The 22,543-nt window shown below is 38.7% G+C and overlaps 1 protein-coding gene across 1 annotated transcript in view; it reads right to left on the bottom strand.

The window, feature by feature from the left end:
* The window catches only part of SGSM1 (small G protein signaling modulator 1), a 75,046-nt gene that overhangs the window by 14,422 nt on the left and 38,081 nt on the right, over window positions 1-22,543 (bottom strand). The window contains exons 4-12 of the mRNA XM_053469328.1: window positions 15,003-15,165; window positions 14,449-14,601; window positions 11,459-11,526; window positions 8,730-8,875; window positions 7,006-7,137; window positions 6,176-6,300; window positions 3,129-3,196; window positions 2,650-2,813; window positions 2,440-2,569 (exon numbers count right to left, since the gene is read on the bottom strand). Of these exons, the coding sequence (XP_053325303.1) occupies window positions 2,440-2,569; window positions 2,650-2,813; window positions 3,129-3,196; window positions 6,176-6,300; window positions 7,006-7,137; window positions 8,730-8,875; window positions 11,459-11,526; window positions 14,449-14,601; window positions 15,003-15,165 (1,149 nt within the window). The remainder of the gene's footprint in view (window positions 1-2,439; window positions 2,570-2,649; window positions 2,814-3,128; window positions 3,197-6,175; window positions 6,301-7,005; window positions 7,138-8,729; window positions 8,876-11,458; window positions 11,527-14,448; window positions 14,602-15,002; window positions 15,166-22,543) is intronic.

The following is a 22,543-nucleotide window of genomic DNA, read 5'->3' as shown; positions in this document are numbered from 1 at the left end:
TTGATGACCTTCTGGGCCTGACCGCATTCCATAAAGAACATCTCGACAAAAAATTATTATCCACAACATGTTGATCGTCATGTAATAATCGTAGAGTGATTATTATGTGTTGTGCACGCATACATGATACTGAGGTGACAAGTGTACAGCGCTATGGAATTTGATGGCGCTATATAAAACAATAAATAATACTAATAATAAGTGTATATAAAAGTAATGCCAGTGTGTGCTGCAGGTCAAATATCAGCTGTTTTGCTCCAAGCCAGATAAGCTACAATAGCGAAATCAAAAAAATCAATGAAAGCTTGTGCAATTATTTTGTAATTATTTTAATTCTACTCACTGCATAAAACCAGCAAATTGGGAAGGGCAGACCCTATTTTTACCATTGTTGTACACCCATCCATCAGCCCCCGAACTTGGTTAAAGCAGGTGAAAAAGCAGCGTAAAGCAGGTAGACATCATGTTGCCATTTGCAGAAGGAAATAATAATAAATAATAACAGCAATAATACCGTAATACCCAAAGAATTAACTAATGAATAGGTAAAAAGGTATCAATAATTGTAATATTTTCTGTAAGTTAAATTTATGTTTAATACAGCAGAAAAAGACTATTTATATTCCTCACATTGAAGGCCAGATTTGTTCTATACAGAGCACTTGGCAACATGTTGTCTGGGTTACTTTGCTTGGGATGAGTGATATTACAGACAGCAGACCCGACATGGTGCAGAACCATTCAGCATGATTTTGGACCTCTGCATCTTGGCTTGTTGGCCTCTTGGATCTCAGGAGGAAAGTGGAGGTGGAGTGGGGAAGCTGTATGAATGAAGGATGAAAATGACGGTGCGGAGTAACTACAGATAGAGGGAGATGGAAAACACAAGATGAGATGACACTTTGCAGAATATAAATGAGGGGGTCTGTCCAGTTTCAGAATCAATCACTGAACTATAAGATCAAGGCCTACACTGCCAGACTCATGGGTCTCAACTACGAAACTCCACTGTGAAAGACACTGAGTTCAAAAACTGCCCGCAGAGACACTATTTGTTCTGCTTTACAAGATGGATCCCCATAAATTGAGAGTCTTCACCAGTGGATGTCCCTAAACTGGAGCTCTCAACATTTTTGTTAATATTGTCACATTTGTTTTTAATAATATTGTGTTGTTTTCTGTTTTCACATAATGTTGTAGACATCTGCATATTTGTCATGCATGTGTCTCCTAGCTCTGTTAGCCCAATTCACTAAAGACACTGACTTCTTATACTGCCTGTGGTAAACTACAGAATGTCATAAGCACCCATCGGAAAATCTATGAAGGAAACTCTTTAATTGTAGAAGCAGGAGTCATCAAAGAATCAGCTCAATGTGGTGTATGAGCTGGGAAGGCCACCCAAAATACCGTGGCTGACAACAATGCCTGTTCTCCAGGCCTGCAGATTTAGATTATACTGTTCTGTGGGATTTATGAGAGTTAGGTGGTGGCCGCTGCAATGGAGTATGTGACAATTTGTAAACATTGGACTGTGTGTTGTGGGCTGGCAATTCTATATTGCCCTAAAATGTGGACTTTAAAAAAACACTAACAATGTGCCTTGTATGACATTTCCATATTATATTGTCCCTCTCAATCCTCCTTTATGTCACTTTAGATAGTAATAATGTAAAATGTCATCATGCACAGAGAATGTAACATGTAAAATAAACTTGTAGACAGACACTCAGCAGATGAATCCGTGCCAGATAAATTTGTTATAAAAAAAAGCGCTATTACCAAACATTGGCTCAGCTTTGAATGTTGAAAAAGAATTACCGTACTGACATATTTAAACTTTACAATACCATATTACCAATAGTGCAAGTGTACATATATAAATTGCTACCCTTTATCCAATGAAAGTATTTGATCCAGGTAGTTAACGTGGTAATAATAATTAATATTATTCCCAAATAGTGAGGAGTCTATAGCATTAAAATGTATTCTGAGTATAGAGATGTGAATCACCAGCTATTTAAAGAAAATTTCCTGAAAATATCTTTAATGATGCAAAGGGCAGACAAGGGGGCATATTGTAATGCTGGTAATTTACTGCGAGGGTGGGTACACACAAGCTGCAGCTTGGTCCCTTTACATCAGCGGTTCTCAACCTGTGGGTCGCCCTTTGGGGATCAAATGACCCTTTCACAGAGGTCGCCTAAGACCATCGGAAAACACATATTTCACAATATATAATTACCACATAATTTTATGGTTGGGGGTCACCACAACATGAGGAACTGTATTAAAGGGTCGCGGCATTAGGAAGGTTGAGAACCACTGCTTTACATAATAGTGCTTCAAGACAAAACAATATTAAGGTCTGAATAACTGAAAAGTAGAATATCAATATCATTTGCAACAATATTTCCTGTAAAAGTCACATTTTCTTACCATACTCAGACTGAGTCCCTGGGTAGATGATTCTGAAAACATAGTCAGTGGCTTCATCTTCTTCTTTGTCTGAAGCTGATTCGGAGGAACCTTGGGGGCTTCGTTTTCTCAGCTTGGGGAATACCTTCCCCTAAACATAAAAATGTATGGTCAAGTGGGTGAGCAGACAGCAGGAATATTTCTCAACCAATAGTACTCCTGAGGAATTACCTTTCCCCTTTGAGACCACAATGGAGGATCAAGCTGCCCATGTGGGAGAAGACCATTCTCCAAGCAGGAAAGAAACTGCAAAAGATGTCCTCCCCGAGGGAACCTTAAAGGTGGCCTCTGTATTCCATCTTGACTTACTAGGACTACGGTGCCCCCGCTGTCTACTGTTAACAATAAAACACAAACAGAAAAGTCAGTATATCAGGGAAGTTTTTTGGCATTGGTTTATGTTAAAAAATCCAGTATGGAGGCATGTTTTCTAAGAGTTCTAGATGAAAGGGCACGGTCAGATTCTTACTAATTTAGTTGACATCAAAGTACTGGCAAATTGTGTTATTCTATATTATGAGTCCTGGTTATCCTTTACCAAACAGGCAGCATTTTATGCAAATTGTAACATATTTAGACAGTAATCTACATATAAGAAACTTCTGTCATAGGTTGCTTTCTGGGGCAGTTAATGATGTATGACATCTTACCTTGTTGATGACAGTGCAGGTATACTATTTCCTCTAGGCGAATAGTCATTGCATAGTCCCAATATACACTAAAAATAAAATACATACAACTCAAATGATTAGATACTTATAATGCCAAAGTTAGAAGACAGAAATATAGCAGAACAAAATGCTTATTTATTATACTTATCTAAACAAAATAACACAAACGTGATATTGTAGTTCTTTTCCTCCCAGTAGGCTTGTCTTACTATCTACAACTATCTTTATTAAATGCTTAAGGTCTGAAATAGAAGCGAACATGTGTGGTTATTTCATAATGTAATATCTTTAACTTTTGTTTTACAGCATGGAAATGAAGAATTCTAATGGATGAATAAATAAGTATTCTGGTGCAAAGTAGTCTCATCTCCCAGGCAACCATTAAAATATCGCTGCTCTATTGGCTGTTGGACAATATTTGTTTTATTCTCATAATTTATTGAATACATAGAAATAATTACTACCTAAGTACTCACCATTCAGTTTTTATTGCATACCACCTTTAATCCTTTAATATGTAGGTATATATGAGAGAGAGAGAGAGAGAGTGAGAGAGGATAGAGAGAGTGAGATAGACAGAGAGAGAGAGAGAGAGAGAGAGAGAGAGAGAGAGAGCGGGTCATATGGATGAATGGAGTGTACAGAGTTGCCTATGTTCCCCCAACTTTGAGATATATGGACCACTGACATCTGCATGCAGCGATGTACTTACAGGTCACACACAGTAGGAGAGTTTCCTACTGTTCCATAAGAGTCCTACTCATTTAGGTTTCTTCATCACCCAGAACAATGTGATATAACATCATATCCTAGCACTCAACATTAGGATGTGCTATAAAGGTACTACAGGTGTCTACACAGACTTCTAGAGTACAAATGAGTTGGTTTTAATGGTGCTGCCCTAAAACTATTTCAGTAGTAATAATGTTTAAATGTATTCAATAGATTATGGGTATTATGAATAAATACTCTTTTTTCCAGTTTTTCTGTGCTTCATTCTCCTTTGCAAAAGCACTGCGAGATCTGTTGTTTTATAAATAAGGTGTCATAGTATGGTTAATAACAACATGTAGTTAATAAGGCTGAAATTCATAAACCAAGCAAGATGACACATTCAAAGCCATGCTTAATTACTCCCCAAATCCTAACTAGAGATAAAGTATCTGCTCCATTCCTGACTGTGTTGGATATTTTTCTGTTGCCATCTTTATGGCATATTGTTTCACTGAGTTTTTTAATGGGTTACTCCCAGGGTGCTAATTATGTTTGGAATTACTGAATTTCAGCAGTGCTTTATTGTGCATATTTATAAAGTATAATTTTTTTCCCATTGTCTTCGATATCACAATCACAAAAACACAAGCAGCACCAAGACGTAGTTTCTCCTTTCTGAAGCATTTTTACACTCCACAATATGTCATTTTTATGACTCAACTGTTTGAGTCTCTAATGCGTCAGGATGAGTACTCTAATGTGCTGCAGTTGTGTGCTGTATTGTGCACTGCAGAAGAGGCATTCATCTCACAGAACCCCATTATACTCAATCCTGCTGAACAGATCCATTCTAATGCGGTTTGTCTGCACCAGTATAATTCCATGAGACCGGAACGGTGTATGCATGTATGCAAGTGTGTATATATATATATATATATATATATATATATATATATATATATATACATACAGTATTTGCTCGATTATAAGACAAGGTTTTTTTCAGAGCAAATGCATGTCAGGTCTTAGCAGGTCTAACAATTGGGTAAATATAACCTCAGATGAACAACGCCACATGACATTACACAGTGTCATGATTTGTTCAACAAAAATAAAGTCAAAATGGAAATGTGTGAAAAACGAAGTACTCCCTTACTGCTTCCATATGAATTAAGATGCTAAATAGTAGACAGGTGCTGCTAATCAAATGCCCTCGATTAATTGATCATCCGCCTGTGTGACCACCTCTATAAAAGCCAAAGTTTTAGCAGTTTGCTGGTCTGGAGCATTCAGTTGTGTTTTAACATAACGATCTTAGAGAAGCAATTGTTGCTGTCCATTAATCAGGGAAGGGTTATAAGGCCACTTCCAAACAATTTAAAGTCCATCATTCTACAGTGAGATAGATTATTCAAAAATGGAAAACATTCAAAAAAGTTGCCAGTCTTCCTAGGAGTGGACATCCCACTAAAGTCAGTTGTGCAACATCAAAAATATAACGGAAAAATATAAAACCAGATACGGGAAAAAAATATAATTAATAAATATATAGAGCCAACCATAAAAGTCTTCTATAAAGTCCATCGCTTGCAGGAAGAGATGCAGGAAGGTCCAATGTGCCCCTTCTTCAAACATAACAGAAGTAGCCCTTATTCAGCGTCCTAAATTAAAATGATAGCAGGCCGAGCATCATAGGAGCTGTAGTCTCACAGTAGTTGTGGTGCTCCATGAGGTAGTGAGCATGGCATTTTTGTGAAATAAATGAATCCTGACACCTAATGTGTTGTGTTAAAGATGCTTTGTGGTTTTCTAGGATCCTAAAGACGGAACAGGCCACTGTCCGAGACTGCTTATTCACCATTACTGATAGTTTTGAGGAGAACTAATGTTCAGCCTCCCTCTCTTGACACCCTCAGCCCTTCGACTTTAGTTACAACCCTTTCCCTGCCATACTTTCCAACAAACTCCAGGAGTGATTTCTAACAAAAGATTTTTTTTGTGCGCCTGGAACTTTTTTTTTTACTGTTTTGCCATGATTATAATGAGCTATGATGTTCATGTACTAATTTATTACTGACTGTGCACTCATGCTAGGCCTGTATATTCTTGGTTATGCTGTTCTTGTTTGTGTTCTGCACTGTGTTGCAGTAATCCTTGAAGACGACATGTATGTTCCGACTAAACTTCAGGTTATGCTTTTTACACCACTGCTACACAAAACTGCTCCTTGCCAAGATGACAGCAAATCCATTTAGTGTATGATTATCTAGCACCGGATAATTAATCTGAGGGAGTGAACAGAAAGCAATTACCTTTTCTCATAATCTAAATCTCCTACAGAGCCATTCATGAGCTGGTTCGGGGTCCATTTTAGGGTCATTGTATCTGCAGTTTGGTGGAGCGATAAGTAACCTGGAATTGCTTCCATATCATCTCTCTGAGGAAAAAACAGACAAACAAGAATGTTTCAAAAGCCTCATAAGTGAACAGTGATACAAACACAGATAGATTGCCTTGGAAATACTTTTATTGGCATGCAGTATGGTCTGAGATAGGATTTATGATGAGAGGGATTTATACTTCCATCAAGGTTTGATAATACACCAACAACTACTTTTACCTACCTCATGCTGCGCATGAACTGGTGCATTGCATTTACCTGTACCTTGTATAGTACAATTATACATGGAATAAAGCAAATATATATATATATATATATATATATATATATATATATATATATATATATAACCATTTTTCTTTTACATGTTCAGAATTCAGAGACCTGGAAGCCCTGCTCCAAAACGTGTGAATGTACAGAACACATTGTGAAACGGTGGGGATATGCTTCAAACAGGCATAATGCATCTTAACGCAGCATTTCATCATTTCGACATTCAGCTCTTAATGAGCTGTAACTGATATAAAGCAATATGCATTTATCCCTCTAAAATGTGTGACTTAGAAGTGTGATGGAAATGCAGGGGAATTTATAAGCACACTTTTCTGCTCTACAGAATTAGAAAAGCATCAATCTAACAGATTTGACAAAACACGCACAAATACAAATACACAAATACCTGCTATGAGTTAGGATGATGCACTGTAAGTAAATAATGCTCTGACTGAGCGGTCTACTTACAGGCTGAACCATCACGTTATTTTTTCCATAAAGTAGAGTTGTCCTTGAATTTTGGTGTAGTGATTCCACATAATCGCGCGCTGACATGGATGGTCTGTCATCCATACTTCCACTTGAGTGCCTTTTTTGAATCTGGTTATGTAACAAAAATAAATACAATGTAAAAACTATGTATGATTCTAATTTTAAAGTTGAACATGGCAAATAAAGGTGTTTGAGTTGCAAATAACCATCCATTACTTAACATACAGGAAAACAATGTAGCATTTAAAATGCTAATACACAAGTCATCCAGTTCTGTATAACTTAGAACTTGTGTATCAACCAGGAACTTTTATTATGTATATTCCAGAAATCATGTACAACCAAGAAATTCCAGAAACCATGTATGAAAACCAACAGTGAATCCACTTTCTGATGTAGGAAAGGGCATGGGCAAACTTAGCAGGTGGAGCACAATGCAATGCATATATATTAAAGGGAGCTGAAGTTACCAAAATGAACCATTTTTGGTGGGTCAAATGTAGAAATCCACCCACAGATCAGTGCAGAAACAGACACTATTCACTATTGCTCATACATGTCGAAGAGAAACAAAGCGGGTATTTCTCTACAACAAAAACAACTTAACAGAATGTGAGACTCCTCGCCACTTTATCTTACTGTGTGGAGATGTAATTAAAATTCTCCACACTATGCCATAACTGTACATGGAAACAGCCACAAAACATGAAGGACCTTTTGAGTAGAGGTTAATGATGCATAAAACCACTGATTGAGCTACACTACATAGATCACGAAGACCTCTTAACAATGGGAAGCATTACATTTTTATACACTTCTATATTGAAATGCAAGATGCATAACTAAAAACACAGAAAAAGCCACTGATTATAATAATACAAGATGTGGCTTACTATAACAATAATTGTGACATGTTTGTGGCGCTATGGCCCAGACCTCCCAATTTAACCTAAAGAAATATTTTCATAAGGATTTGCAATACTGCATAAAGTGTAAAAGGAGAACATGTTTCCTGATGGTAGGAATGACATCTGTACACAGTATAATCCAGTGGATGGATTCCTCCATTACGGTATAGTGATTTTATAACTATTTAGCTATTACGGTACTAAAGATTACATGTACATGACAAGGATTTTTTTGATTTGGGCTTTATACTGTTTACCGCCATTAAGAATACTATTGCATCATCAAGCTGGCATCATTTTAGCGGTCAACATTTTAGCTAACTTTATCTCTGCTTTTCCCTGTGCTGTTGCTTTACCATTATACACCACTGTGGAATATGCTGGCACTATGTCAACCAATTAATAATCATAATAAAAGTGTCATTGGTCCTAATTGCAGCAGTGACAACATTAAGGAGCTGTAGATATATGGGGCTGCTGCTGCCTAATGGCCAAGCCTCATCCCTGCTGGTGGTGGTACATGGTTATGAGACAGCACTAAGCAAACAATAAAATACTCCCTAGGTTTCTATCAGTATATCTATCATCTATCTATCATCTATCAGTATATTCATAAAAATCTCTTATACCTTTTTCAGTTGACCCCAGTACAATTTTTTTAAAACTTCAACATATGACCTGCATTAGAATGTTTTACGATTCAAAGATAATAGGGTTCTGATGGAGAATGAAGAGTGTGTTACATGCGTTACATGCGCAGAGTGGCTAGGGTGACGTATCATGTTTACTTACACATAGTGCAGGCCTCTTGGTGGGTGAGTCTTGACGGCAGTGGGAGCTGTGGATACGATGCCTTTGAACAAGCTCATCTGCAGAAGGGTCAGTCCAGAAATGGTCTGCCGTTTTCATTTTTGTGTATTCCAGGGCACATGGACCAACTGTTAGTAAACCACAGCAGTCAATCACCATACCAGTTCTGTTCACCATTAAATATGTTTATATTCAAATTTTATTTAATTCATGCAAATTTAGATAAATCCTTTTTTTATATTTTACAGACCATTTAGCTTAGCAGAACTGAATTGCTTCGCTGAATCCACCATATTTCACCTTAGTTGGCATAATCAAAGGAACAATTTAGTAGAAGGAGAAAGGTTTTGTAATGCCATTAAGTATTATTACTATGACTGCTCCTATCCCTAACAAATAAATCAGATCTTTAATAACCAACATTACTTTTTAAATCAAGAATTAGATATCAATTATTTAATTCGCTTGTTATTCATAATACAGGATCTGGAAAGAAGACAGATCCAATTTAACATGTGCAAAATCTAATTTAGTGCAGCTTGCAAGGAGCAAGCTGCATTTCAACCTGCATCTCTACAGAGGTTAAAGTGCCTGTTCCTCTACTTGACTTAGCAAATGTCATGGATGTAGCAGCTTATTGTCATCGAAGGAAAGAGTTTTAGATAGACTGGGTGATGATCCTAAGAGATGTAATGTCTCATCAGATGGACAGTTACAGTTTGCCTATCTGCAATGTATGCTGTCTGTACTTAAATGAGAGTTGACTTCTCTCTATTCTTAACATAACTAAAATTATGTATTAAAACTACCTATAGCTTTTCCCTTTGGTTTTATCTGAGTGAAGCTAAGGTCCAATAGTGTACCTAGGGGGGAATTTCCCTGGGGGTCACTCATCAGGGGAGTGCCACCAGGGCCAGCCCGTGTGTGCACCCCTGCAGAAATGGACCATACTGTCAGCTGCTAGAGGAGCAGGGCCAGAGAGGGGGATCATGTGTGCCGGTTTCTGATGCTGAGCACTGGGACATGATGTCATATACTAGCACTGAAGCCACACCCACCACCCTTATTTAGAAGACAAAGACAGAAGAAGAAGAGGAGGAGGAGGAAGAGGAGCTTCACAAAAGGAAACAGGAACGCGGGATAGGTAGAAAGTCATTGTGAGAGTGTGAGAAGGCGTGAGTTAAGAGTGTGATGGGAGTTGTGCTGTACCACAATCCTCTGGCTTAGTATATAGTGATGGAAGTTATCCTGTACCACTGTCAATGTATTCCTCAGTATATAGTGATTGGAGTTATGTTGTACCACAGTCAATGTCTGGCTTAGTATATAGTGATGGAAGTTATTCTGTACCACCGGTAATGTTTTGCTCCGTATATAGTGATGGGAGTTATGCTGTACCACCATCAATGTTGGGCTCAGTATATAGTGAACATGAATACAGCTTTGACAAAGTCTTTGATCAATTTGCAGTAATGGGGGCTCGAAGGCAGAGGATGTAAATCAATTTTCCTTTGTAGAATAGAATGAGTGGTCACTTTGGACCTGTGTTTTTTTCGAGTTTGGTTACGATATAAAGCAGTAATTATCTGTTCAGTAAATTCTATTTATTTAAACATATTTAATGTATTTTATTATTCTTATTTGTAGTTGACATACAGTTCACATTTTCTTGTAGGTTTTTACATTTTAAAGTGTGTGTGTGCGTGTGTAGGGGGTGCATATAGGATCCACCCCAGGTGCCAAATACTGCTGAGGTCTACAGCAAAGATGGCAAAACGACAATGTCAATAAATTTCCTGTTCTGAAATCCTTTTGTATCTCCTCCCTATCCTTTGAAAAGCTACTAGATGTAGCTACTACAGGACTGCAGTGGGAGGCGGGTCCCGCCAAAAAACTTGCGGGCGTGGGCGGCCTTGCTGGGGCTGCGGGCGGGAGCGGACAGTCAGGCACTGTACCTGCGGGTCCCGGTAATCCCGCGCAGTCCCGCAAGGCTGCCTTCTCGCTGCTCCATTACAGTGTCTCCTATCTTGCTCCACCCAGGAACAAAACTGAGTCACGTGATGTGACATCACTTCCTGTGACTCCGCCTTGTTCCTGGGCGAAGCAAGAGAAGAGACGGTGTGAGGGAACAACTTGAGGGCAGCCTTGCGGGACTGCGCGGGAAATCAGGTAAGGAGGCGGACGTGATTGGCCACAAATGTGGCGGGAGCGGAACACCCACATTGCGGGAGCGGGCGGGATTAAAAACAGCGGGAACGGGTGGGAGCGGGATTAAAAAAGCAGTCCCGCGGAGGGCTCTAGTAGCTACCACCAGGGTAGAACAAAAACTTAATGAAAGGGAAAAAGGCAACATAATGGTGAGGAATACAAATGCAGAACTTGATAATGGGTAGCTGAGATAGCTGTTCCCATAATACACATAATGACATAATATGATTTTTTAATACATATATTTTATGTAAATTATCATTTATTGAACTGTAAAATGTAAGATTTGGAAAAGTGACAGATTTGCTTTAATACTGTTCAAACATTTGCCATAAAGATGTTTCCAATAAATGTTATGGTAGTAAAAGTTTTCTTGTATTAAGGCACATGAATGCTCAGTACTCAAAGCCACTAACTAAAATCTGTAAATATTTTAAAACAGTAATCCATCTGGGCCTACAGAGAAAACACTAGACAGCAAACACATTTATTAGACAGTTTACCCAGCAAAGAGGCAAGGATTGGTCCTTCCACTGGATCCATCAGAAGTGCTTCTTTTTCATAATATTTGCTGAAAATGAAAAGAAAATATATTTGTTTCAAATCTATTCTAAAGTAATGGGGGAGTTGCACTGTAAGGGATTTGAGTCATAAAAGCACCAAATGTAGATTGCACTTCTAAGCTGCCTGTGAACTAAAGTCTTAAGAAAAAAAACAACTTACATTTATGTGTTACTTTGTATTAGTTGGTGCTTCCCATCTAGGTTCGAGGAACAATCCAGTGTCACAGTCCCACAAATGAAAATGCAAGAATAATAAAAAAAATCACTTACTTTAAGGAGAAGCTGCAGCTCCTCCAAGGTCCAAATGTGTTGTGTCATTTTATGGTGCTTGAAGCAGCCAATCATTGGCAAGTACAGTCTCCCAGGGAAATGAATGGGAGCACTACATGTCAATGCACAAAATGGGGTCTCATTGGGGCCTTTGAAACTCTTGTGCAAGCCAATACTGGTGCTGGCTGGCGGTGAGTACAACGTGCATATAAAATGTCAAGTAGTAGATGTTTTAAACATATCCCCTGCAAGCCAAGGAGTAGGGTGGCGGAGGATGCATGATGGGATCCTACTAAATCCCTCCACCCATTTGTAAAGGTGATAAAAAATTATCTTATGGAGACACAGCTATCATATACAACTGCATATAATGGCTGGAGCGTCCCTATGAGTAAATAATTGTAGATTTTGCTTATATTATTGTGTTATGATTCAGTGAGCCAGGAACTCCCAGAACTCACTGCCTGGGCATGTAAGTATCAAGGTAAAAAAACAATTAAAGAAAAATACAAAAAAATCCCTTGCAGTAGGATACATATTTATTCTACCTATTTAACTTATCTTAGTACATACTTTTGGGATGCCTACTCTGTGTATCAAGATTAATGTGTCAAAGTTTGAAAATGTGTTGAATTTAACACAAACAAGTCACATATCTTCCATGTACTTTGTGTAATAACTGCAATAGATTCCTAAGACTGAGCAGTTCGTTGTGGAAACAATGGTTATACTACTAAAAAACTGACATCTATAAATCAGTCGGTCAGCAGATGCTTATTGAGGCTCCCAGCTTCAAACAGTGCTTGCATTAGGGCTGCAACTAACGATTATTTTAATAATCGATTAGTTGGCCGATTATTTTTTCGATTAATCGATTAATCGGATAAAAAAAATGAATGTAAATTTTTCATTTATTTAGTATAATTTACTAAACAAATGATGTTAAATACAAACAGCAGAATAAAAAAAAACTTTGATAATACATTTCTTGTCTTTATTTCCCAACCAGCCCCCCAATATATGCACATTTGAGCCCAGGCTTGCCACGCTGCCTCCCAGACATGCCATGCTGCCCCCCCACATATGCCACTCCACGCTGCCTCCCACATATGCCACGCTGCCTCCCACATCTGCCACTCCACTCTACCCCCCACATGCCACTGTGCCTGATACGCCTTATACCCCCTGAAACACCACTCCATCCTCCCCAGACATGCCACCCTGCCCTCCCCACATATGCCACGCCACGCTGCCTCCCACATCTGCCACTCCACTCTACCCCCCACATGCCACTGTGCCTGATACGCCTTATACCCCCTTAAACACCACTCCATCCTCCCCAGACATGCCACCCTGTCCTCCCCACATATGCCACGCCACGCTGCCTCCCACATCTGCCACTCCACTCTACCCCCCACATGCCACTGTGCCTGGTACGCCTTATACCCCCTGAAACACCACTCCATCCTCCCCAGACATGCCACCCTGCCCTCCCCACATATGCCACGCCATGCTGCCTCCCACATCTGCCACTCCACAATGCCTCCCACATATGCCACGCTGCCTCCCACATCTGCCACTGTGCCTGATACGCCTTATATCCCCTGATACCCCACTCCATCCTCCCCAGACATGCCACCCTGCCTCCCAGACATGCCACTTCTCTACCCCCAGATATGCCACTCTACCCCCAGATACGCCTTATACACCCTGATACACCACTCCGTCCTCCCCAGACATGCCACACTGCCCTCCCCACATATGCCTTATACCCCCAGATATGTCACTTCACTGCCCCCAGGATTTAGATTCCCCTAAATTAACCCTAAACTTCCCATTAACCATAACTGCCCCTAAATTAACCCTTAACACCCCCTTAACCACAGCATCCTCTAAATTAACCCTAAAGACCCCATCAACCACAGCATCCCCTAAATTAACCCTAAACACACCATTAACCACAACTGCCTCAAATTAACCCCACACCCCATTAACCACAGCTGCTCCTAAATTAACCCTAAACACCCTATTAACATAACTGCCGCTAAATTAACCCTAAACACCCAATTAACCATAACTGCCCCTAAATTAACCCTAAACACCCCACTAACCATAACTGCCCCTAAATTAACCCCCACCTCCCCTAACTTTCAGTAGCCCAAATATATATATATATATATATTACATACATATATACACATTATATATATATATATATATATATATATATATATATATATATATATATATATATATATATATATATATACACACACACATACACATTATATATATATATATATATATATATATATATATATACACACACACATATATACATATACTTACAGTTAGATGAGTGTCACAGCCATGTGGTTCTGGCCTGGAGAAGGAAGGGGCGGGGCCAGTTGTCACAGTGATTACAGGGAGGGGAGTAAGTAGGAGCTGCTGCTGTGAGACGGTGAGTCAGACGGATTATATAATGAGGGGGATTTTTCAGAGCGTTTGCTCTGAAAAAACCCTCATTTTATAATCGATAATAATCGATTCAACTAATCGATAATGAAATTCGTTGCCAACGAATTTCATTATCGATTATTATCGATTTTATCGATTAGTTGTTGCAGCCCTAGCTTGCATCCCTACTGTATTACACCTACCCGCAGTTCTCCACCAGATGAAGTACTATTTTATCTAACACTTTTTCTATGAGTGCCGTCCGAATCCACAGATGTTTGATTGCTTGTGGGGAGAGATTTGGGAGTCTCTGCGTCTTCCGCACACTGTCATGGACACCTTGCATCTGATTCCTCCTAGTAATAAAGGAATATCATTTCATATATTAAAACATAAGATTTAAAATTAAAATCTTAAAATCAGAAATAATAACTTTAGCATGTAAATTACATTTAAATCCCAGTGCTATTTTAGTCCCAATAGATACATCTGCTGATTATCACTTTAGTCAAAGAAATCTAAGTGGAGGTCATCCAGCTGGACCTGCTTAATAGTCCATGTGTTTTACTGAATTGAATAATTGATTTAAATGCAGCCTGCATCCCTGATACATTTCCTATAGTTTCAAAAGGCATATTGTCACCCATATTGTAAGATTTTCAGTGTACTTTAGCACATATTGTCAAAGCACTTTAGTGGACTATAATTCTCCAGCTCTCTGTCCTTGGCATTACCTAGCAGGACAAATTGCTCTTACTTGTTCTCCAATAGTTGTTCGAGATCTTGAACCTTTTTAGAAAGTTCTTCTGCAAGAGGAAAGGTCTTCCCCACTTTCATAAACAAGGCAGCAATCTTATTGCTGCGTAGGAAGCCAGCAGCCCTTCGTTTCAATCCATGAAGCACACAAGCTTCAACCGCAGCTGCAATAAAGAGGAATTCTAAGTTGTGCACCGAGTACTAAGGGTAAACACAAGCCTAAAATCTGGAAGTAAAACATTAAATAGGAGCTGGTAATAAACGAGTATAGTCATCAGAGTGTCTGAATAGGGGGGCATGTGCTGTTTACGACATGACCAAATGAAAACCAAGGTGAAGCTTCAAAAGTTCTTCATTAAAGATCAAACAGCCAAACTAATGCAAGCAAGTTCCGAGTTAGTCTCATACAAAAAAAAAATGATGATACACACTGATGTTTCTTAGTTGAAATGTTTTACCATAGAGCGTGGGAAACCTTTATTCTGTCTATCACAGGTAAGACAAAGGAGGCTTCGGAGGATTTTTCATGCTTATTTATAATTCAGTAGATTACGTAAAACATTTAATATTGCATGGAGACATGTTGTTCCAGTGGTTTCGCGGTTAGTGAATGAGTATTCATAAAACCAAATTTTAGGTCTTGTCCCATCTGACTTTTTGTGCAGTTATAGCGCTCTGCAATCAATGCTCTTACTGAAGTATTTAGCAAGTGTACAGGTGTAGTTGGGGAACCTAAACTTGGAAAAGAAACATCATTTTGTGCTCATTTTTGGTTCATCTTTAACATGTTAAAAGCACAGCACTGCCAGCCATAGATAAGGTTGGTAGCCCAGCTCTCCAAAGGGACCTACAACACTGAGTGCCGACAGCTCTCCCTGCGGTATAAGCTACAGAAGATTGCAAATGAGCAGCTAAACTTAAAATCTGCTTGTGTTCAATATCATTTGCCAGAACAGCTCATCCATATGCTAAAAGGCACTGTGTGAATACATATAGCTTATCATATCCCCTTACTATACCTTAAGCAGATGCTGACGCCCACACCTGAACACAAACAGGATACAATGTGCTGCTTCTCAACACAAGATATTGTTATGATTCATTCATACATGATTAATATTGTCATTGAAAAAACACAATGTTAACAAACCAAACACAGCCTAACTTTCCATTTTGTATTCTTCACTTCAGAGTAGTAGGGGAAAGAACTGTCATCTACCAGCAAAGCTTAAACAGAGCTAACCCCCCGCCGCCCCCAAACTAAGCATTTCCTTAAAAATATATACTTTGCCTAATAGCTCTTGTATAAAACAATAGAATAAAAACATAAGGCACTGCCTTAGGCTCATCATCAATTTGTAGAATGAAAAGCAACTCCTGTATCAGATCTTGCCACTTTCAGCCATCTGGAAACATTTTGTTTTATTATATTAACATGTTAAACAATGCAGAGGTGCTGCAGAATGCGATGGATGAACAAATGTGTCTAATGCGGGTTAACACTCACCTCCATTTTGTTTTAACAATGTAATATATAAACTATTGTACATGATATCAGATAACATATAAATGGTTATGGCACAGTGTTATGGCACAGACTCTTGTTCTTTCCTTGTAGGTTTGATCATCTATAAGCTGCCTTGGTAGAAAGGTATAGGAATGGCTACCTGTATGCTCAGGATCAGTTTCCATCTTGTGTCTGAAAACTTGGCGAGTAACCAAAAAGCTTTGACACTCCCTTAGGGGAAGGGTTGCGATTTAATATAGGGGTGAACTTCATGTAGCTGGGGTGAGGAAGAGTTTTCCCCAAGTTCAGTGAAAAAACGGAAATCATGCAGCATGGAATCCTGTTATGTTTCAAGTTCTAAGCGTTTGTGTCATTAATGTTTCCCAAGGTACATATACTCAGTCCTTGGATCGCTAACCAACAGGGCCAGGTGACACTGCCAGCTGTTTCTGTGTGGGTCTAAAAGTAAATGTATGTCTATGTATTAGTACATAACCACACATCAAAGGTGCTAAAAGCACTTAACACAATGCCAGTGTGACATGCATAAAACTTGCAATGTGTCATGATACACACTCCATTTTTACTGCATATGTTGGTAAGTGGTGTTACCCAGGAAACAAGGGACTTCCAGGTTTTGATAAACAGCATGGGGAGCTTAAACAAAGCTTGTTCACTTCACACCTCAGAAATTACATTTTAGCTCTTCATCGTGCCGGAATATTAGGCACTGCAGAAGAAACAGTGTTCCTTAAATGAACTCTCCAAGGTCCTCCTTCTGTGTTATTTGGATGCGGACACCGTATCCACTGCCTAAAACTTAATCACTTAATGGCTGGGCACTGTGTGTTCTGCCAGGTGAAAACAATACATAATGAGCCATAAGCTAGTGGTGGGGGTAAATACATAGGTAAATACATCATTATGTATGGTTTCACCTGGAAGGGTAAATACATAGACATTAATATGTAGTTGGTCCTTTCTTTGCAGCTTTCCACAATATTTTGACATGCTTCTGTGGCAAGGTCCATAAAGACATGTTTGAGTAAGTTTGGCGTGGAAGAACTTGGCTGGCCAGCACAGAGCCCTCACCTCAACCCCATCAAACACCTTTGGGATGAACTGAAACAGAGATTGCGAGCCAGGTGTTCTCATCCAACATCAGTGCATGACCTCACAAATGCTCTACTGGATGAATGGGCCAGAATTCCCGTAGAAACACTCCAAAATCTTGTGGAAAGCCTTCCCAGAAGAGTGGAAGCTGTCTATATAAGGTATTTAGAATGCAATGTCATAAAAGTCCCCGTTGGTGTAATGGTCTGGTGTCCCAATACTTTTGTCCATATTGTGTATCTTAAGGATTGCTTGGTACAATTATTATTAGTATTATTATTAATTACAATTATTATTATTATTTATTGTTCTATATAGTGCCATCATATTCCGTATCGCTGTACAATGGGTAGACAGGACATAACAAGTAGTACATAGAATAACAATTTGACTTACAGAAACAACAAGTGAGGAGGGCACTGCTTCAACACTCTTACAGTCTAGAGATTGCTTGGTTTGTTATGAATGCAAGTTGAATTTCACGCTAGTGACAGATCAATACAGGCTATATCTGTTATCGTATATACACAGACAACATCAATCTCGGAAATAAAGCTACTCCCCAGACTTAAATAGACTGAGCCCGCAAGGGATACAGTGTTTACCGCTGCAAGCCCTCATTATCACGACTCCTGATCATAATTGCTAAGCATGTTTCCTTCTTTTTTAATATTTCCAGTCCTTCGGCAAATCCCATCAGCAAACAGGCTTAGCTTTACAGATTCTATTCTGTTTAACAAGACATGGAAATGTTTTTATTTGCAGATTTGTGCATAGTAGTAGGATTCAGGGTAACATCTGATGCAGGATTATCTTGTTTTTTTTTACCACAATAACATAAATATGTAGCAACCAGAAACAGCATACTTGGTATCATTTGCTTTAACTTGGGGAATCCACTGAAATAATGATCAAGGGATTGGGTTGGGCATAGAACCTCTGTTTTTCTATGGTTTTGTTTCCTGGGGTGAGGTGGGAAATGCAAAGTAGTTACCAAGGAAACAGAATGTGTCATTACAATTAGCAGTTTGCTGCAGAACTGTACTTTTATAATTATGGCCTTGAAGTCCAACCCACCATTTCTCTTCTCCAATGATAGATAGATAGATAGATAGATAGGCACACATCTTACGTATCTAAAACTGATATGGTAATTCTTGAACCATTGTTCACCAGTCATTTAATGGTATTGTCTGTCGAGAGCATGGATCCAAGTCTCACCTATGCCTTCTTCAATAGCAACAGAAAGGAAATGTCATATTCTGAACTTGTGGCTTTTTCAAAGCTCATTAGACATATTATGAACAAAAGCAGTCTGTTCTGATGATCACAAATATTGCTTTATGCGTGTGGCTCCTATGCTATAGGTTAACATACTAATCCCACTCTTAGCACTCCCAGTCCTTACTATTCATAGCTATGCACCAAGATTGCTCAGAAGCATCCCAAGAGCAGCTAAAGCTCAGGATGCATTAAACACATGAATGAGAATTCTGTCTGTTCTTTTTACTTGAGGCCCTATGATGATGACAAAATAGAACAATACTAATATTAAAAGTGTGATGCACGATTACATGATTTAAAATGAATCTGGGGCCAACACAAGTTTGCATTTATCTACAGTACCAAAAACTGAGATTTAAATCAGTACAAAACCAGCAACCAATGAGAAAGATGAGATCATCCAAATACTGATAAAATGCAGTACATATGGATTATTTTAAAATATCCTAAAAATTCCATTCTACACTCAACTTGAGACGACCTACAATTACTGGAACTCGGCTTGACATCTTTATTTTGGGACTCCTGGCTTTGAAGTGGTTGGTCGTGAGTGCTGTTTTCTCATTTTCTGTTTTTAAATTGCTTTGTGGTTGTTTTACCTTCTGATTTGCTTTTATGATTTCTATTACAAAAAACGCTAGTATGTGTTCAGTTAAATGTTCAGATAATATAAGGTATATCTAAAATGCAATGTATGTCAAAGCGAGAATTCTGAAATACTACATACTGGCTTTGTGTAGCATGTTGATGAATTATGCATATTGTACACCATGGACTACAGAAGACAACTGCCTACAAGGAGTGTTAGTACTTTATATATTTCGACTGGATTTACCCACAGTGTGCCACAATATATTTATTGTATGTACAGAAATGTAGTTTTATGCTCATAAAAGTCTTATCTGGGAAAATACTACATGGCCTGTTTCTACAACTTTTTCAGTATTTAAAGTTCCTTGATTTTTTTAACTTTAAAGCAGATGAGCCTCAATTAAACATATATTCATTATCTCCTCGATACGATTCTTCTCTCATTTTGGTATATGCTCCATTGTTACTGAGATGATATAACTACCCTGTTACACATTTATAATTTCTACAGGTATTTACCTTTTCTTCATAATCAATGCAACAAAGATGTCACTTAAAATTGTATCTTCCGCATTTAAAACCAAAATACATTGGCATGGCCTTAAGACTGCTTCCGGAAAGTAGTTAAAAACTGCCCATTGTGCCAGATATACTCTGTTGAACTAATTACGAAATTCCCATCACTGAATGTTTAAACTATGCTTAAAATAGATCGTCATAGGTCTGTGCTCGATTTCTCTTCTTGACAGTGATTCACAATTTTTCTACTTGGTCAGCAAGGACTTCTAATCTAAATGCTAATAATTCTTATCTACAAGAAGCATGAGCACTCAGCTGCATAAACCGTTCCTAAGGTTAGCTTAAGTGAAGATGCGGGAGGCAGCACATTCACTTGAGAAGGAAAGGAGTGGGCAGCATGCGACTACACTAATAATATATGCAGAATTTCTTCAATCAGACTCTTGCCACTTGACTGCCAATTGAAAACTACCTGAGATGCTCACTCTTTTTAATGGGTAGACCAGCGCTGCCCCTCCTCGTCGGTGTCTGTACTACACTAAAAGACACACCGTGCCTTTAAGACACAGAGCACCTGGATATGATGTCATATCCCTGCACTCTGTTTCTTAAAGACGTTTCTAATCCAGACTATGGGGGCTGTGCTGGACAGGTTGAGGAGATGAAAGATTTCCCCTGTAACCGGCTCATTCAGCAGCAGGATACTCGGAGACCTGATCGCCCAAGAGGTTTGGCAGAAGGGGAAGTTTCATCCCCATTGACCTGCAGCCCTACATGTATGCATATAAAACCCCCTAGAGTGCAGACTGCGTAAGAGATACTTGGCAGGCAAATTGGGGTCAGATGGCAAAGTATAAGCTGTTTCTAAGGTTGTCCCCTTAATGTAACTATAGCAAAAGTATGAAAATGAGGCCTGGTCTCCCAGCAGTCTAAGGGTTAAGCCATAAAAGTAAGTTTAACATTTAAACTTAATTTATTTTTATTCTTTGCGAATTTAATACTGTTTCTGCCAATAAAGACTATGGTGTCACTTTAAGTCACAATTTTCATTTTTCTAAAGTCTGCAAGGCTACAAGTTAGGTGAAATATCAAAAAATGATAATGCATTAGGCTTTGAATGATCAATTTAGAGAACAGGATAATCACAGGCTGTTGAGTCTATCACAGCTGGCTTTTCTAAAGGTTCTGTTTCTTATTGACCCATGGAGGTGACGTCAGCGAGGACACAAGGAACTCTTAAATAATTGTGAATTTATAACCGAAGTAATGTTGAGGGAAGATCTCTATGGTAATCCTACCAGGTCCATTAAAAGCTTATCTGATAAAACAAAAACACAGATAGCATCCTGCCCATTGACAATATCCTCGTCTACAGTCTCTTCATCTTAGTGCCGGATCACTAGGCCAGCAGTCACTTTCATTTAAGGCACCTGACATGCAACAATAAGAAAAAAACACTTCTATTGCGATCGTTCCACTGCTAAACGACTACATTCAACCACAAGTGTTAAACTTTGTTCACTTCAGAAAATGTTCTCTTTTGCTAACAAACCTCATTCTACAAAGAACGAGTTAGGAAAAATACCTCACCATGCATACAAAGTAAGATCCATTAGGTTCAACTCCACAGTTTTAACATAAGGCAAAAAACCCACGCTGAAGTGATTTCCAACTGCGTTTTCATAAAGAAACATTTCTTCTTGACTCCAAAAGGGCAATCTGCCTGCATAACAGGCACAACAGAATAATTCAAGATGAATGCAGTTCATATAAAAAAAAAGTGCAACAGATTTCAATGGTTTCATTTGATTAGTAGTTAAATGCTGAGTGTGATCCACTTCAAATAAACATCACTTCAATTATATTAGTTATTTCCCCAAAATAATACTATGAATATATTCATAATAATTAAGGACATACAGCAGATCCTTGAATTCCTAAATAGAGAGCTAAGTAGTATTATGTATAATTTGCTAAACTCGTAGAATACTAATTTGTCACCTTGTGGTGTCCTAATTTTTGCCAACATCCTACTGACCCTCCCGACTCCAACCTTCCACTGCTCCAACCCATTCTAAACACCCCTGCAAAACTAATTTGGTTATCCTATCGCTGCTATCCTTCATTTGCTGCCACACAAGTTCAGTCTCTCCACCGGATCCAGATACTCTCTGGAATTAAAATGTTAACCCTTACCTATAGAGGTTTTAACACTGCCCTCCTATAGCTCTGCTGTTTTTTTAATTTTTAATTACTCTCCTAACCACACTCTTCGTTCTTCTAATAACTTGTGGCAATTCTTACACTATCACCTCTCCCCACGTGCATATCCAGGATTTTACCTACGGAATCCTCTACCCTTCTCCAAAAGTGGGGCCCTCTACTCCTCCTGCACCAGTAGTTCTTAATGTGTATCAGTTATTGGCAATTTTGCAAATTGTCATTTTCAATGTTATTGTTAATTTTAACTGTCTCCCTATTGCAATAGCTCTACTAAATCTGCTGGCGCTCTATAATTAAATAGAATG

This window comes from Spea bombifrons, chromosome 1 (genome assembly GCF_027358695.1).
Source record: "Spea bombifrons isolate aSpeBom1 chromosome 1, aSpeBom1.2.pri, whole genome shotgun sequence".
Classification (NCBI taxonomy): Eukaryota; Metazoa; Chordata; class Amphibia; order Anura; family Pelobatidae; genus Spea; species Spea bombifrons.
The sequence above is the reverse complement of the archived record's forward strand: the minus strand, read 5'-3'. Positions and strand labels throughout refer to the sequence as shown.